The 18661-nt window shown below is 35.8% G+C and overlaps 1 protein-coding gene across 1 annotated transcript in view; it reads right to left on the bottom strand.

The window, feature by feature from the left end:
* The window catches only part of LOC149080912 (MAM and LDL-receptor class A domain-containing protein 1-like), a 168446-nt gene that overhangs the window by 87297 nt on the left and 62488 nt on the right, over positions 1-18661 (bottom strand). Inside the window, exons 30-43 of the mRNA XM_089237599.1 lie at positions 17593-17691; positions 16158-16435; positions 11599-11683; positions 11217-11453; positions 9714-9845; positions 9248-9372; positions 9047-9134; positions 8664-8795; positions 7447-7593; positions 6736-6821; positions 6292-6459; positions 5679-5775; positions 4472-4639; positions 3963-4142 (exon numbers count right to left, since the gene is read on the bottom strand). Of these exons, the coding sequence (XP_089093725.1) occupies positions 3963-4142; positions 4472-4639; positions 5679-5775; positions 6292-6459; positions 6736-6821; positions 7447-7593; positions 8664-8795; positions 9047-9134; positions 9248-9372; positions 9714-9845; positions 11217-11453; positions 11599-11683; positions 16158-16435; positions 17593-17691 (2022 nt within the window). The remainder of the gene's footprint in view (positions 1-3962; positions 4143-4471; positions 4640-5678; positions 5776-6291; positions 6460-6735; positions 6822-7446; positions 7594-8663; positions 8796-9046; positions 9135-9247; positions 9373-9713; positions 9846-11216; positions 11454-11598; positions 11684-16157; positions 16436-17592; positions 17692-18661) is intronic.

Below are 18661 nucleotides of genomic sequence, written 5' to 3' on the forward strand. Positions count from 1 at the left end.
TTCTCAGCATCCTCCTCCAGCACCAAAGTTTGAAGGCATCAATTATTTTCTTATCTGATTACCGTAGTGTCCAGCTCTCACATCCATACATAAAAACAGGAGAGACCAACGCATTTATAATTCTAATTTTTGTTTTCATTGATACATCTTTGTCTTTCATTATTATATTAAACTTTCTCATGGCTGTTTTACGCAGAACTACTCATCTTTTTATTTCTTCTGTGCAAGTTCCGTCTTTTACAATTCTTGATCCTAGGAAATCAAATCTGTCCACAATCTCAAAATTTTTGCCATCTAATTGAAAACTGTGAATATCTGCTGTAGTCATGATCTTTGTTTTTTTGTATTTAGGTAGAGTCCAAGCTTCTCACTTTCTGTTCTTACTCTTGATATAATGTTCTTCAGGTCCTCTTCAGATTCTGCCATCAGAGTTGTGTTATTAGCATATCTAAGATTGTTGATCACTCTTCCTCCAATTTTAACACCTGCCTCTAATTCCTCTAAATCGGATGCTCTCATTATATATTCTTCATAGAGAGTAAATAAGTTGGGGAAAGGATGCATCCTTGTCGAACCCCTTTTCCAATTCCAAACCATTCAGTTAAGCCATAGTTTGTTCTTATACTTGCCTCTTGGTTAATATATAAATTTCTGATCAAGCAGACGAGGTGATTAGGCACTCCCATTGTTCCAAGAATATCTCAAAGCTTATCATGATCAACACAGTCAAAGGCCTTTGTATAATCGATGAAACAAAAATATAACTTCTTTTGATGTTCTTTTGCTGCCTCCATTATCCATCTTATACTGGCTATTTGGTCTCTAGTTCCCCTATTTCTTCTGAAACTTGCTTGCTCCACTGCTAATTCTCTTTCTATAATGGTTTTGAGTCTTTTCTGAATAATTTTCAGTAGAATCTTGCTAGAATGTGGTATTAGGGAGATTGTTCTGTAATTGGAGCATTCTCTAAGATCACCTTTTTTGTGAATGGGTGTGAATATAGATCGTTTCCAGTCTTTGGACCACTCTATTTTCTCCAAGATTTGTTGATAGAGTGATGTTGGTGCATCTATAATATTTTCCCCTGCTTTTTTCAGAAGCTCTGCTGGAATATCGTCAATACCTGGAGTTTTGCAATGCTTTAGTTGATTTGTTGCCCATCTGACTTTGTCCTTTGTAACTGGTGGTTCATGATTTATTTCTATATTGCTATTTATTATCTTTCTATCTGATTTCTTATAAAGATTTTCTGTGCATTCTTTCCATCTGTTTACAATGTCTTTTTCAGAGTTCAAGACATTTCCATTCTTGTCTTTTATGATACCGAAAAGTGGATTAAAATTGGCAGTGATTTCATTAATCCTCCTGTAGAGGTCTCTTGTTCTCCCAAGTCTGTTGTTTTCTTCAATTTGTCTGTGTGGTGTCCTTATAAGAAATGACTAAAAGAACTAAAGTGATAAGAACATACAACTCCACTTAGTGTTGTGTAAGGGGAACTAGTGAGTTCCACCTCGGACATCAAGTAAACAAGATGTCTAAATGTTCTGCTCTTTCCGCTTTATAAATTCTTCCTATCTATATTTATGTAATCTATCTAAGTCTAAATGTAATAATAAATACTCATCAAAATAAATACCCATGTGTCATCCACTCGGTTAACAAAGAGTTAAAGAAAACACAACAATCTGCATTTTGAATTAAGAAAAGTCTCTTTATCTTTCCTTGCCTGTCTTTGAAATTGTGCATTAAATTCCTTGGTTTCCTTTACTTTTCCAGCAGCCTTAGCTATTATTTTTTTTTCTGCAATTTCAAGAGCTTCTTCTGACAGCCAGGGTGTTCCCTTCTTTTAATTTACTCTAATAATTCTCTTTGCTTCCTCCTTTAGTATATTTTTAATATCAGACCAGAGTTCTTCTGGTTCCCTATCTACCAGATAAAGGTCATTAAAATGGCTTCTTGTTGAAATTCTGTATTCCTCTGGTAGATTATCTAACCTGTACCTAGCTGGCTCTTTTCCTTTATTGATTTCCTTTAATTTAAGTCTCATCTCTAAAATGAGTAACTGGTGATCAGACCCACATTCAGCACTTGGCAGAGTCTTGCATGTTGTCACAGAGCTTTTCCATCTTTTGCTGCCAATTAAGTAATCAATTTGATTCTTGTACATGACATTTGGTGATGTCCATGTGTACATTCTTCTTTTAGGCTGCTTAAAGTAAGTATATATTAGCAATGAAAAGATCATTTGATGAACAGAATTCAATTAACTTTTGTCTAGCTTCATTCCTATTTCCAAGCCCAAAGTTTCCTGTTGTACCTGGAACTGCCACATCTCCAACCTTTGCATTTAAATCCCCAACGATCATCAACATATCTTTACTTGGTATTTGATCAATAATTTGTTGCAGTACATTATAGAATTCATCGCTAACTTCTTCAGCATCAGTTGTTGGCACATATACTTGGATGATCGTTACATTTATTGGTCTGCTTTTTATTCTGATTGACATAATTCTATCATTAACAGGGTTGTACCCTAAAACAGATGCATCAATATTTATTTTTAATAATTATTGCTACTCCATTTTTACTATGATTTTCATGTCCAGAGTAATAAATCTTATAGTCATCTGACTGAATGAATCCCGCACCACTCCATTTCAGTTCGTTTACTCTGAGAATTTCTGAGTGAAAATATAGTGAGTTACAAAATAAAAAAATCTAAATTTTTGTACAGTTCTCTGTGCTCTAACTTCCAATTAGAAAGTTGTTGCCCTGTCTCTCTTGATACCAACAAAAAAAGTCCATCTTTCTAAGTGCAATATTGGCTGAGATATTCAAATTAAAAAAAACAGGGGAAATTTGGGAAAGAATAGCATTAAATGCTAGTAAAACCATTTTTTTAATGCTGTTCTTTCCCAAATTTCCTTCATTTTTCGAATATCTCTGTTAATATGGCACTTAGAAATATGGATTTTTTTTTTGGCATCAAGAGACAGGGCAACAACTTTCTAATTGGAAGTTAGACCACACAGGGATTGTATAAAAATTCAGTTTTTTTATTTTGTGACACACTGTATTCACTCTCAGAACTGGTACAGGAAAATTTTTAAATGCCTGTTGAGCATTTTTAATTTGTAATCATATCTATACGACGGCCGGTTGATGAAATAAAACCTGTACTAGCACCTACAGGATACCCTGTATGTATGGCCCTAACATAGTGAAAGTTGGGACTGTTTCATGTTCATGTTGGTACTGCCACTGCCATCTGTCTTCCATATTTTGAAGTGAAGATGGTAAATGCTTGAATTTTCATGTTATGTAATTTGTTTTAATAATGTCATTTTGAAGGTATGCTTGCTCTCTGCTGAAAGACTTTTTCAAATGAGATTGGCTCGCAGATCAAAGCTGACCACCACAGTGCCACCAACAGGGTTCAAACCCACGGCCATAACTAGAGGGAAACAAGTGGGTCTGGTGCCCTTGGCGCCTCTCCTTCAACATTGCGGGGGGGGGGGGAGGGGAGAGGGCAAAATGTGTGCTTGCCCTGTCTGACCAAACATCTAGTTGCGGCTATATTCAAACCTGCATCTTCTTAATGACAGTTCAGCACGATGCCCACAGAACTGCACAGTAGCAATAAATTACGACTGAGGCAAGAGAATTGGGGTTGGAAAAGTTTGAGAACCACTGCTATAAGTGATTGAGTGATTGGGTAATGTACTCATACTCACAAAAGCTATATAAGTTTCAGACAAGTGCTCAAGCGAGTTCATTCGGAGTTTTAATCCGACAAATTATTTTTTCAGTGAAAAAAATTCTTTTAAATAATTATTTCTAATTGTGATCAATTTCTTGGCCAAAAAAGTTTCAAATACGATTTGTTCAGAATGGTAGTCAACACAAATCTAGGTTTATGCATGTTATTTGATAAAGTTAGAATGTAATTATCACATTACTTGTTGTGGTTGATGCAAGAGCAGCAAAAAACCCTTCTGTATTTTGATGACTGTCGGTTCCAGGTAGTGTAGAATTCCTGTACATAGAAAAGTCCTCTGGTTGTTTGCGCTCCCACTTATATCCAGCACCGGTGCCGGTATTCACAAGTCCACACATGTTTTTATCAAAATCACATTCACCTGAAAAACATTGGTGAACAAAAATATTAATATGTAAATAAAAGCTTTTAAAAAAAATCATAGATTACAAAGAACCAAAAAAAAAAACATGGGGTATAGATTAATCAGAATAGCACATGAGTTAATTTGATCCTGAGTCAGGCTTATTTTCTGAACAATAAGTAAAAATTAAATGTCAATTACAGTAAATTAAATTTGAAATTAAAAATGTTATATAACAATAGTAATTAATTCATTTAAAGAGAGTGACTGATAATGGATTATATACCATCATTTCTCTTTTTTCTTTTTTTTTCAAACAAATTCCACAGATATAAAATTCTATTTACCACAATTCTTTTCATCTGAGGCATCAGAACAGTCTTCTTTGAAATCACACAGCAATGTCTTATTAACACATTGGTTCAAAGTCTCACATTTGAACTCATAAGTCGCACACTGGACTAATGTAGGGTCAGTGGAGGTTGTTATCGGTGGTGGAGCAGTTGGCAGAGGAGCTGCATAAATGACAAAGAGCATTATGAGTCATAAAATTAAACAGTCAATGTTTTCATACCATGAAAAAATATATTTGAGTAAACATTTAAAACATTTGCTTCAGTCTGTAGTTTTTAACTTGTTTGATCTTGAAGCAAAATCTGAAATAATTTTAGGAATTTTGGTTAAGAAGAAACCAAACATAAAGCCCAATAACAAGAAAAAACTACCGATGCATTTCAACACAGTGTGAGTATCATCTTCAGAGGATATACAATGAAAATACTATATAACAATATTACGCCCTGGTCTGATGTGCTTTTCCCAGTGTTCCATCAATAACAATGCTTTTTTATAAAGATACATTTCTCCAATCCCTTGAGTATCTTTTATATAGACTGTATATAGCCAGACCATCACTGTGACTGGTATTCCAATTGGGTTGGTTACCCAATCCCAGCTCAGGGTTGCTTAGCAGTATGAAGCGATAGTCAATTAATCACATTCTTGTTTTCTCACACATGCCATGCATGCTTACTCAATTTTGTTTTTTATGGGTCTCCTCATCTGTTCTATGTAACCCAGAGAGTAATCACCATATCGTCGGCACCATGTCAAAGCCACAAAAGTGTAATAGTAACTGATAGCATTTTGGTGGTTTTGGCGTGGGACCAATGATAGCATATCCCATGTAATCCCTGATGAGTGTAACAGTGTGGTTAAATGTATCTTCTGAAGATGCCACCTATAGTGTGTCTAAACCTGTTAGGAAATTTTGAAGTTTTCTTTGTTATTTGCTTTTATCATTAGATTTGCCTACTTTACTGTTGCAGTATTAGGTAAAAGGATTATTACTTCTCTGCAAAAAATATTATTGTTTTATTTGTTCTCGGTTCTAAATCAGTTTTGAGCAGTACAAATGTAATGACTTACACACACTTAAAATGACAAAACGTTATGTTATTAAACCAACTTACAAAATGATCAATACATAATTATCATGTAAAAGAAAACTTCCAAACACAAAAAAAATTTAAGAATCAATTGAAGGATTCTTACTTATTAGTGGAACACACTTTTTGCCAAATGAAACATCATCCAAGGCTATATAGTTAGCTTTGCCAGAGGTTAGAGTAACACTTCCTTCAATTATAACCTGTCGAATGTTTACCAAAGTTAAATGGTCATACTAAAAATATTGTTTTTTTTTTTTTTTTAACACAAACACACGAATCTTCATTTTAACTTTACACCATTAACCTTTTAACATCCAAAGTTCCAAGTTGGAAACACGAGTTTAATTAATTAGAAAAAAAAATACTTTCCATTTGAAAGCACCAGATTTTTTTTCTCTGAAGGTGTGAGATTGCAAACTTAATTTACAAAACAAAAATTTCATTCTTTTCCGCACTTTATATGTGAGAAACTGAATTTTTTTAAATAAATTATTTTTAAGGAAGAATAAAATTCATTTTTGTTTCTAATATTAATGCCATTCCTATGGACATATGGGCACATCCATAAAACATACGGGAAATTTTTTTTTTAAAATTCATTTTTCGGATGATATCTCTAAACTAAAGGATCAAAAGGTTAAATAAACAAAAAATAAAATTCAATATAAATCTGCGTTAGGCCTGTAAATGGTTAAAAGAGCTAAACATCTTCATACCTGGAAACTCTGCCATTCAGAGAATGTAATACTTTCGTCAACAAAGAAGTAGCCTTCAGTTGGATCTTCACGAGACCAAACCACTTTCTCTTGGCCTCCGATTTTCGTTCTCGTCTTTATTTTAAGATTGAATGGCCCATTTCCTTGCACGTCATAATAAAAGCGGAACTAGAGAGGAAAATATGGAATAGAAAAGTGATTAAAAGTTTAATAAGCGGTTTAGCTACAACTAATTTAGAAAGATCCTAAAAATTATCTCACTTCATGAAAAATGCAAAACTTTGGCTTGCATTTCTCATGTACAAATTAGAAGCATGTTTTACAGTAAAACAAACTGGGTTTAATTCTAATTATAAAATTTTATACCACAGGTAACGATATATTTATAAATTCAAACAAACCCCTATCTTTCTATCAGGATTTCAAAATGCAATTTTTAAATACCTGACATCCTGAAGCTGGTTGTAAAGTAGGTCCGAGCAATCTTGCTGGTGATGGTTTCAGACGACCACCAAGGTATAAAAATTGTCCTGAAATTGATGAAAAAATGGAATATTAATAGAGGAAAATTTTTATATTTAAAGTATATTTTTAATCACATTTATCAAAATTATTTTGAGTAATTTTTAGTATTTCTAGAAATAAATAACATTTATGTATGAATACAGTGACGTCTTGACCTGATAGGGGTTGGGCTGACAGGGTTCCAGCCCTGGGATCCGAGATGATTTGCATCATTTTTTTTTAATGCTATAAATTCACTACAGATGTGCATGTGAAAAGTCTGGTCTGGGAGGACGACCAAAGATCCCAGCCTAAGAGGTGCTCCAGGATGTGAGGGGCATGAGTGAAGTCAAGAAATCCTAAATGACCTAGGTCTTTACAAAGTAAGGTGTTCTGTGGGATGCATAAAAAGTTTACGAAGTTTGGGCATTTGATGCTCTATAGTCTGTCAGTGACTTCACACTCCTTCATGTGCAATCTATGTTCTATAATAATATACTGTAATCATATAGAGCTAAACAGAAATGAATAATTTTTTTCTCCAATATTTTGTTGTAGGGAAAAAAGTTTTGAAACTACAACAACCAGAAAATCTTCTAAGTAAAAAAAAAAAATTTTTTTTAAATTAGGATAGTGGAATGTTTAATATACCGCTAGCTGTTGATGTTGTATGGTCTCTTGTTGGACCTCTTGTAACAGAAGAAAATGGTTTTACTCTCGTCCACCTTCCAGATGTTGAATTATCCACTATCCATTCACAGAAAGATTGATCGAAACTACATCGGTAGATTGCATCAGCTGTAAAACAATAAATTTAACATATTAATGGTTGATCAATTTCCAACAAGTGTAGTTAGAAATATCTCGCTCCCTCTCTCCCCTCATAGCTCTATGAGTTGATGAAAACATTTATACAATTATACGTTTTAAAAACTACTTTTTTTTCCAATTCGGTATGTGGAATCTGTTAAAAAGTTAAGTATCTTACAAAAAGGAATCATGTGAGTATTTTAATTTTCCTGGTCATCATGCATGAAAAAGCATCAGAAAATAAAGGTAAAAAGATGACTGTGAAATGTGTGTAAAATAATTTTTCTGTGAAAGTAATTGTTGATACATTCAGATATAAATTTTCTTAGAAATAACCATCACATCCTTATATAGCGAACTCAAATTTAATGAATTCCTCAATTTAACAAATTTTTTTAGAAGTTTCTGTGTAAGCAGTTCTGTGCATTTTCATTGCTCCCAAAATATATAACACTTTACCTATTGAATTGCAAAATATAAGTTTCCTGCTTTTAAACAACGACTTCAACTTTACATTGCTAATATATCAAATATTGAAGCTTATTTTAATATTCAGACATAAATTTATACATTTTGATTGTGTTTCACTGAAGCAATTTGCTTATTTTTGATGACAAATAAATACCTGTCTCCCAACTTGATTTTTATACTTAGTAGATGTAATTTTTTTTCAATTTACTATTCACATAAATATATTTTACACGTGTCTTCTTTTCCTTTTTATTTTCATGAATTTCAACACGGTAATACTAATTGTACTAATGACTTACAATTTTAGCTACATTTGCACGTTGTCAGTAAAGGTAGCAAAGTTACCCCTTGTCAACTCATATTCAACTCACAGTATATCAATATTTACATCAGTTTATTTGTTATGCATTCTCCTGTATAAGTGAATAAATTTCTTCAGTATTTAATATATTTGTGTTTTTTCAACCTCAATATAACAATTTTCCTCGATTGAATGAATAAAAAAAATGTCAGTTTTATTTCATTTGTTAAACTAGGTTTTGACTGTATATATTTCGTGAGAAGAACAAAAAATAAATATAGCTCACCGCAAGTTTCTTTCTTTTCATCCTCGAAGTTTCCACAATCATCAGTGAAGTCACAGGATTTATCCATAGAAATACAGTGAGAATTTTTGCAGTTGAATTGATCACGTGGGCAATATCCTTCTTGATCATTGGCTGAAATTTAAAATTTATTGAAATATCTAAAAAACACATCTATATAAATTAAAATGATAAATTTTATGCCAATGTTTACAGCTTAGCCAGTTTGAGAATCAAATAATCAAATTCTAAAGTCACCTAGCTTTCAGTATATTTTAGACTTTTTATAATATGCACAGAGTGTCTAGCCATTTCAAGAATGTGACTTTGAACATTAACTTAATCAATATTAATTGTCTAATCTGTATGAAACTAATATTTCATACCAGGTGTCTCACATCCGGGCATTGCAATATCATCAATAGCCACTTTGCTGATTTCGCGTGGCTTTTTAGTGCTGGCATAGAATATGAGCTGTAAAAATTAGATATTAAAAAATTAGTGGCTTCATATAACACTATTGTTACGAAAACTAACTGAAATCGATTACTGAATTGAGAAAGCATAAATGCAAAATTTTTATGTACTTCAAAAGTTCGAGGTATGCGACCCAATATCACTTCGCCTTTTGTCCACACATACGGGCTCTTTCCTTCTTGCACCCATATTTCTGTAGAAACATTATTTCGTTTGACCTGGACCACAAGATCGACTGAAAAGAAAAATATATAAAAATTTATACTCCTAAACATGAATATAACAGGAAAATGTACCACAGATTGTAAGAAACACAATTACACACTAAAGTCGGATACATTTCATTCGATAGTTAATTAATATAGCACAGATCCTCCATTTCAGATTCATGCTTGAATGCATGCACATGAAGAAAATATTAATTAACAGATGAAAGCTAGCTAAATATGCAATAAAGTTACTGCTAACAGGGTAAAATGACAAAAGAAATTATTCTTCACAAAGTAAACACTACAAAACTGGTTGAATGTCATTGAATTCATATGGTTTACTTCAGAATTGGTAAAAATTGCTTACTTTCTCCTGTAATGCTATACCAAAATTCCATGTTGCAAGTTGAAAAGGAATCACGTAAAACTGGACTTTTCAGTGATGTAAATGAGTTTGCTCGCCATGAAGATCCAGTAATTGCAGCAACCATGAAATGTCCTATTGCAAAATGCATTTATTAATTTATGTACATACAATGTAAGCCCTATATGACAAACTTTGATGAAACATGGATTTTGCAACATATAGAGAAGAAAACCTATCTTCTTCAGTCATTTTCTATTACAAATTCTAATACAAAAAAAATGGTTACTATGAATTCGGTTATTCACCATTAACATTTTAACAGTCAATGTTCCCAATTGCGAACATCGGTTTTATAAATTAGAAAAAAAATATTTTCCATGCATGGAAGTCCTTCATTTTTTTTCGCTGAAAATGTGAGATTCCAAACTTAACTTACAAAACAAAAATATCATTCATTTTGGCACTTATGCTATAAATTTAACTTTTTTAAATCACCCATTTTAAGGCACAGTAAAATTTAATTTTTTTTTCTTTCAAATTTTAATGTCGTTTCCATGGCCATGGGTTACTCCAGAAAACATACTGGAAAAAAAAATTTCCATTAATTTTTTGAATGATATCTAAACTAAAGAAAAGAAAATCAAAGGAAAAAATTTTAGAAAAATCAATCTAATTTTTAATTTGGCTGGTAAAAGGTTTTAATAAAACAAAATATTTCTTGGTTTATTTGTACAAATTTGAAATCTTTCCTAACACTTTCCTTAGACCTCCAGAAAATACAAAATTTTAATAATTTTCAGTATATTTATTTGCATGGTTTTTTAACCCTTAAATGTGTAGCTTTACATAAATGAAAATGATCCTTTAGATGTTAATTACTGCAGCCAGTTTGAAAATAAAAATTCAGAATCGACTTTGCACATAAGCTGAGGCCAATTTCTTTCCATTCTATATTTTATATCTTGAATTTGTTAGTAGATTATTAGAACCAATTAATGACAACAACTCTTTGTTTGTTGCAGAGTATAAGCATCTGTGATTTCGCTAATTTTTTAAATGTTTTGTTTGTATTTTTTTTTCAGCCCTTGAAGTTTGCAACCCAAATTTTTTTTCTTTAAAAGAATTTACTTACATACAGTAAAACCTCTCTTTTGTGGACACTGGTGGGACAAAAAAATCAGTCGATAAAAGAGGGGTGACCGTTAAGAGGAGTTTCACTGCATTTGGAATGTAATATTACTTCAATACATTCGATGGTTTTGAAGCTCTATATGGCCTCTTTAAGGCCCTGTATAAGCAGTACAATTCGAGTTAGATTTTTTTTAATGATTGTCCAGGCTTTATATATATGCCATTAACTATGAAAAAAATTATCAGTTAGAAAAAAAATTAGCATTTAAGGGTTAAGCTAAGCAAAATTTAGTACCCACATTGAACTTTTATCAGAGTATTTTTTTTAAATTACTGAAAGAGTATTCAGACATGCAAAATAAATGTACCCACCTGATGAATCCTGTTTTGTGTGGTCATATTCAAGACCTTCTTTTCCAGCAGATGACAAAGTCCATTTGAAGCTGTCATAAAAGTTGTAAACCACTGACCAGCCACAAGTACCATTCTCAAAGTCGCAAATAGAGCAATTAACTTCATCTAAGCCATTTGTACATTCGTTTCTGAAGTTGCAAACAAATTTAGCCAGGATATGCTGTCCATTTTTGCAATCAAATAGTTTGGTTTGTTCTGAAATATGAGAAACAAGCAGATAAATTTGATACACATTTTACCATCAATAGCTATAGACCTATCTCGAACAAGGCCAAATTAGTTAAGATAAACTTCAGTCAAAACAACTACATGAATAATCAGAGAAAACCACAGCACATACCATCACAATCACCCTCTGTGATTGAAAAATCATCAACAGCCACATAGCCGAGAGTACTATTCCCCACATATCCAGCAACCAGTATCTAATAATTAAAAACAAAAATGAAAACTGTCACACATGTATTATAATTTCATAAATCATAATTGATATACAATAACATTGAAATTTGGTACATCGAAATAAAAGTTTACAAAAAATTAAATTAGAACAAGTTACTTCATCAGTAAAAACTTTGGCCCCATTCTCATTCATATTTAGTGGATCCCACTTATGTTTATAAAAAAAACAATCATGAAAAAAAAATGTTGTAAGCAGGAAAATTCTTTAAATGGGAAATCTTGATGAGTATTAGTAAACTTTCCCACGACTTCTTCTCGGTTGTAGGTCCTCGGCTGTACCTCCACTACGATTTCAGGACGAAATAACTGGATTCTAGACTCCCAAAAGAAGAAAACAACACTTTATTTAATTTATTATCCAACACCTCCAACAAAACCGTCCTGTCTCTTCGGTACAAACTTTTACACTTTTTCTATCTTTTTCGAATGTCTCAACTCGTTCTCGTTTCTCTCTCTCGCGACTCCTGTTTCCTCTCTGCCTTTTCCCAACCTCTTTTCTCCTGAACCTTACATGTCCCATCATCGAAAAGCACATCCATCATTTTTAAATGATGATGATGCTTCAAGAGCATAACTCGGTTTCTCACGGCTACCATGACAGGGCGTCTGCATTACCTTGCGTATCACCCTTTTGGGTTCCCCAGGCCAACGCATGACGCTATCCGGTAGGCGAGCGTTGTACCGTGCAGTAGCAACTACTTTGGCGGCGGCCATACCACCCTTGAATGGCAAATAACGGTTGTTCATCCAAGAGTTCATGGGGTGGTGGTCACCACTGGCACAAGAGAAGGATGACCTCTCCCTGCCCTGATTCCTTGGTACGCCGTTGTTGGCAATTGAAGATTTAGCCGGTTGGCTTCTGGTTTTCTCAGTTTTCGACTGCCGGTTCGTAGCTCTGTTGATTCCTTTGGCAAATGGACACGAAAACAATCAACAGTCCGATTGCTTTGACGTTTCCTGCCTAGCCGGGAACCAGTTCGGTGCCGATCTCCTCCTGTTGACAGCATGACTATCGTCGTATCGTTTCGAGTTCATCTCCTTGAGCTGCGAGGCCTTGCCGTCGGATGCGGACGCGTCCCGATTGGTCTTCCACTTGACGAGGGCGAGCGTCTTCTTCCCCATGTTCCCGTTGACGTAGGGGCAGCGCCTCGTACAGACATCTGGCATCTTGGATCCTCGATTGACGACTGCCACGTCGACGACTTCTCCGTGTTCTGATATAAACTGCGACACTGACTCGGGTGTCATTTCCTCTGACGGCATGTTGCAGACCGGGATCATCTCAGCGCATCTGGTCTCGCAAGCCGGTACGGGCACAATCCAGCGCACTTTAGTGCCTCCTCCGTTGACTTGGAATTTTTTCGAGTTCCTGAGACAGTACCGGACGACCCTCCAGTCCTTGGTCAGGGTCTTGACCTTCCTGAAAGATGAGACCAACCTCAGGCTGATGTAGCCCTCCTTGTTTCTCCGGATTTGTTTCAGCAGGAAGTTGTTCTTCATGATGTTGAAGTCAGTGAAGTAGCTCTCGACTTGGGATATGATCCTCTCTTCAAGTTCTTCGTTAGGTATGCAAAAATCGTTGTTATTGCCGTTGCTGGCTTTCTGTTTGTTATCGGCAGATAAAGTACACACGCCGTCCTTACGGCTTGGCTCATTGATCGGACTTAGAACTAGTACATTTCCCAAGAGTGCGTCGTATGCCGTCGGACATATTAATATTTCATTTATCAAGCAATTCGACACTGCGCAAGTAATTGGCACGTACCCGTGTTTGCCGTCGCTGATCTTCATCATACATATTTTCAGAGGGGCTATCTCACTTTCGCCAAATGCGGACTTGATCCTTATTCTCCCCTCGCCTTCACTGTCGTCGATCTCAACCAAATCAGATCTAACGACTGAGATCTGGGTCCCGGAATCGACTACGCCTCTTATTGTCTTCTGACCACATTTCAAACTCACGGTCTGTGGTGTGTCAATGTCTGCACCAACACCAGCTGCAGGCACCGTGATATGTGCTGTTAGGGCTTTGGTTTCTTCAATTGTGTCCCGCCTCTTCTGTCTGGACAGAGTTCACCTGGGCCCAACTCAATGGCTCCTGCTGGCCTCTTGCAGGACAAAACCTTGCTATATGGCCTTCTGCTCCACACGAATAACAAGTGACTGCAGCTCTCTCTCTGGAATTCGAACCCATCGTCGCCTCAGGTGGGCAGGACTCACCCTGAAGCCTCTACTTTCCGCTGGCTTTCCGTCTCAGATTTTGATGAACAGGTCTTGGGGTTCTCGTTCTGTCACTAGGGGAGGGTGTCCTCAGAGTCCTCTTCACATCATCGAACCTATCTAGTTTCTCCGATAGCTCACTTGGAGACACCATATCACTCCATTCGTCCAGATAGTGTTCTTTAAATTCTGCTGGGACGCGTTTTTTCATTTGATCGGTGATGATTAAATCTCTTAGTCGCTCAAACGTCGTGACCCCCAAAGCCGCCGTCCATCCATCAAAATAGGTACACAATTCGTGGTGGAAGTCTCTCCAAGTGCCCTCTTGATTCTTGTGGTGCGAAGAAAACATCTGTCGGAACTTCTATGGAGTGAGTTTGAATCTCCGCAATAATAATTCTTTAACTTGGTTATAGTCCTGTACACGCTCTTCCGGTTCGCGGGCAATTAACTGGTTCATCTCGTAGGGAAGAAGTCCCAAGAGCTCAGCTAACCAATCTTCCCGTGCCAGGGACACGCGACGAGCTTGCCGCTTGAACAGCACCAGGTCTTATGTCTTCTTCCATCCTGAACTTTTGCATCATGTTCTGGAAATCCCGGCTGGGGGTTCTGCCGCGCCCAGCTTGATTATTCTCCTCTCCTCTGGCCATGACCCCCACATCCTAGAGCAGGGCCCCTAGGCTGGGATCTTTTGTGGGCCCCCCGACCACACTTTCACGGGCCCCTTTACGATGAATTTATAGCGTGAAAAAAAAAATCGTCCCGGGCCCCAGGGCTGGAGCGTTGTCAGCCCACCCCTTGTGGGGGCCATGCTTCTGGCTCCTGTCTCGATCCTCAGTCTTTCGAATTCATGTTCCATCTCCTTTTCTCTACGCCGCTCCTCCATCTCCATCTCTTTCTCTCTACGCCTCTCCTCCATCTCTTCTCTCTCTTTCCTATTGCCTATGATCGTTTTCAGCATCTCTCTGCACGTCGCTTCGTTGTACAGTTCACTTCCCTGTATGGTACTCACTAATTGCATTAAGTTGAACTCCGGTCGGACTTCTACCCCCCAAGTTGGCGGCCATGGTCTCCAGATCCTCCTTGTTCCGTTTTGCCAAATACGCCATCTTTCTTTATCGTCTCGATACCACCGTACAACACTTGCTTCTTTTTCCCTGGGCAGGATTGCCCCTCTCAGCACCGGTTGTCGGGTTGACTTCACGAAAAAAAACAGCGTGTGTGCTCGACGCTGCTACTATCCTTCTATACGAACCGGGGTGGTTCCACCGTCGCTAGGACACTCTTCTTCGAATTCAGCTCACAATCTTGAGTCGTTGAAGCCACGACCTCATCCTGCCGACTGCGCCAGTAAACTTTCCCCCGACTTCTTCTCGGTCGTAGGTCCTCTGCTGTACCTCCACTACGATTTCAGGACGAAATAACTGGATTCTAGCAAGGGCGTAGCCAGGGGGGGGGGACTTGGGGGTCTGGTCCCCCCCCCCCCGAAATGTGAGAAAATGACCGAAAAAAGGAAAAAAGATGGCCAAATCCATTGTTCTGTCACTTTGGTCCCCCCCCCCGAACGAAATTTCTGGCTACGCCCCTGCATTCTAGACTCCCAAAAGAAGAAAACAACACTTTATTTAATTTATTACCAACACCTCCAACGAAACCATCCTGTCTCTTCGGTACAAACTTTTACACTCCTTCTTTTTTTCGAATGTCTCAACTCGTTCTCGTTTCTCTCTCTCGCGACTCCTGTTTCTCCTCGGCCTTTTCCCAACCTCTTTTCTCCTGAACCTTACAGTATTAATAAGAGTTGGCACCATGAAAATAAGTCGTACCAAGCAAGAAAATGTTCTACGTGCGAACATTATAAGTGTTATTCACTGTATTTGACATACAACCAAATACAGTTGATGCTTGTTATAACGACCCCCATCGTTCCACAGAAAACTGCTGTTATATTGAGAGGTACTATATCAGAAGAAAAACATATAACACAGTCAGTATATGAAAAATTTACATTAAGGAATTTTCCTACTGGTCATTGTAATGGAATGGTCACTATAACGTGGGGTCATTATAACAAGCGTCGACTGTACTATCATGTGTGCTTTCAATTTGCAAGAAAAATGCTTTCTTTTCTTCTAAAATTTCACTTTTAATTTAGCACAAAAGTGTGCACAGTGCAGATAAAATGGCAATATGCAGAAATATGTTCAAGAGATTTACCCAGTAATCCACGAATGGTACATCTGCGAAAATTTCAGGTATGATGGTGACTAATGCTCTCTCCCATTCCTCATGGGTACTTTTTGAGAAAGTCTGTACTTCAGTTGTTTTTATAAAGTCACTGCTTGTGTATATCTTCAGTTGAGCAGCATTTAGCACATTAGGAATAGCATACCAGAATTTAAAACATGATCCCATCACTGACTGCAAACCTTCCGAGATGATAACAGCTTTCTGATTTGCAGTAGCATATCTTGTGTCAAGCAAGAGATAAAAGCCTGATGATAGTTAAAGAAAAATGTTCATGAATTTCTGACATATCTATATTTTTCTTTCACAGAATTTTAATTTGTTCTTTAGAGATTTTTCTGGATATAGTAAGAAATTTTTCTAAGTAGTATATAGTATTTTCTAGAAAATGGAGCATTTATGAAAATAAGCAAAATCTCCAAGACTTGTGATTAGAAAGATATGCAAACTTCGGCAGTTAACATTGAATTTTTTTAGAAAATCAAAAAGTCTCTATTTGTCCCAACGGGTCCGAGAAAATGAGTGTACGTGTATGAGAGGTGTGTAAATAGAAAAGAGTAGGGGGTGGGGCAACGGCCCCTTCCTGACCCTTCCCCCCCCCCCCAAATGACGGGCCTGTCTGAAACCCTTGCACAGCTTCAGCTGGCAATTTATGGCAGAGGTAAAACAACTTTACCAATATCAACATCACAACAAAAACCTCATGAAAGTGCCAGTTATTGGAAAATGCAGAAATGAGATGTCGTTAATCATATACCCTGCATTTTATATATCTGATTATATTATAGCATATTTTCAGTGATTTTCTTTCGTTCCGCATCCTCAACAGACTAAAATGTGAACTAATTGTTTAAAACGTACCAAAAAAAAAACCCTTAGTGAGAATAACTTTTTTTGCAAACCGCATTCAAATATGCCAATTCTTTCAATTTTTTAACTATTTACGAATTCATGGGACACAGTGTACTATGCTATACCATACTTGGTTTATGAAGTTTTTTTTTAATTTATAGTTTTTGTATAGAAAATTTATGGAACAAATTTGAATAAAACATAAAACTATAACTTTATCATAACAATATATCAACCTAAAAATATAAAATGTATGAAATGCCTTTAAATTAAATTAAATGAATTTGTATTCATTAGTTTTTCTTGACTTTGACTCAAGAGGGTTTATATTTTTGGGTAACTGTGCACTCCCTTAACTTATGCAAAAACTTTTTCAAGATTTCTCACACACTTGAATGGAGGCTTTTATGTTTTTTAACTATTCTAATCAGCCATAAAACATGATGACAAAAAAAAATTTCAGATATTTTTTTTAATTAAAAATTAATATTTTTCTTCAAAAAACAACTTTACCAAAACAGACCCTTATTTAAATGAAAAACAAAAGATTTACCTTCTGGGGATCCCATTGTGTTGTCTAAAGGTGGACCAAAGTAGTCTTCTCCAACATGTCGAACCCAATCAATATCGTCATAGAATAGAGCGGAAGCATCTGAAATTGAGATTTTTTTAAAAAAACAATGACATTATTCATTTATTTTAAATTCCAACATGATAACCCACATCCAGACAGCACACCATTTAAAATTTTTCCAAATCAAGTGAGAGTTATTTTTTTAACATGTGGATGTAGATTCCATTTCTCAAGAAATAAATGACTCAAGGAACCTGAGCCATATATACAGGGTAATTATAACTAAAGTTACGATTTCAAAATACTGTAAAATAAAAATCACTAGTCAGAATGACTTGAAAATTTGCCTGGATACTCCTAAAGCATTTTAATTTCATTTGGGGGAATGGAGAAAATACTTAGAATTTACAGATAGATGGTGCTCTACTTTTGAAACACAGGGAAATTCGCTCGCAGCATGGTAGTGCACTAATCAGCCAGGACAAAATGGTTCACAAAATTTCATAATTCACAGAAACATCACAAAAATGAAGTCGCTAAATAAACACCTATAACTTAAGCAAGAAATGCTAATATATGATGTGCACCGTGTTCTGCTATAAGTTTGAAATTCAAAATTTTGCTATCGCGGACTATTGTTTTCATTCTGCAAGCAAACTTCCCATGTTTCTCAGGTAAATTGCTACCTACTGGTAAATATATTAAATTTGTACGTTTTTTTCTTTCCTTCGCCAAAAAAAATTCCATTGCTTCTGGAGTATTCATGCAAAACTTTCAAGTCCTTCTGACCAGTGTTTCTTATTTCACAGCATTTTGAAATCATGACTTTAATTATAATCACCCTGTATGCAAAGTATATAATTTGCATTCTTATCATTGAGAAAATTTTTTATCATTAATTACGCAAAAAATTCAATTGAAGCCAGAGGCTACTCATTTCAACTCTATTCATAAATCTTTCCAATAACATAGCCATATCTCTGTGGGTAATTGGTTTCAATCCCTTACACTGATAGTAAGAAACACCTTTTGTCAATTAAAATGATAT

The sequence above is a fragment of the Pholcus phalangioides genome, unplaced genomic scaffold (genome assembly GCF_987345545.1).
Source record: "Pholcus phalangioides strain wild (caught in Gottingen) unplaced genomic scaffold, Ppha-v1.0 ptg000010l_1, whole genome shotgun sequence".
NCBI lineage: Eukaryota > Metazoa > Arthropoda > Arachnida > Araneae > Pholcidae > Pholcus > Pholcus phalangioides.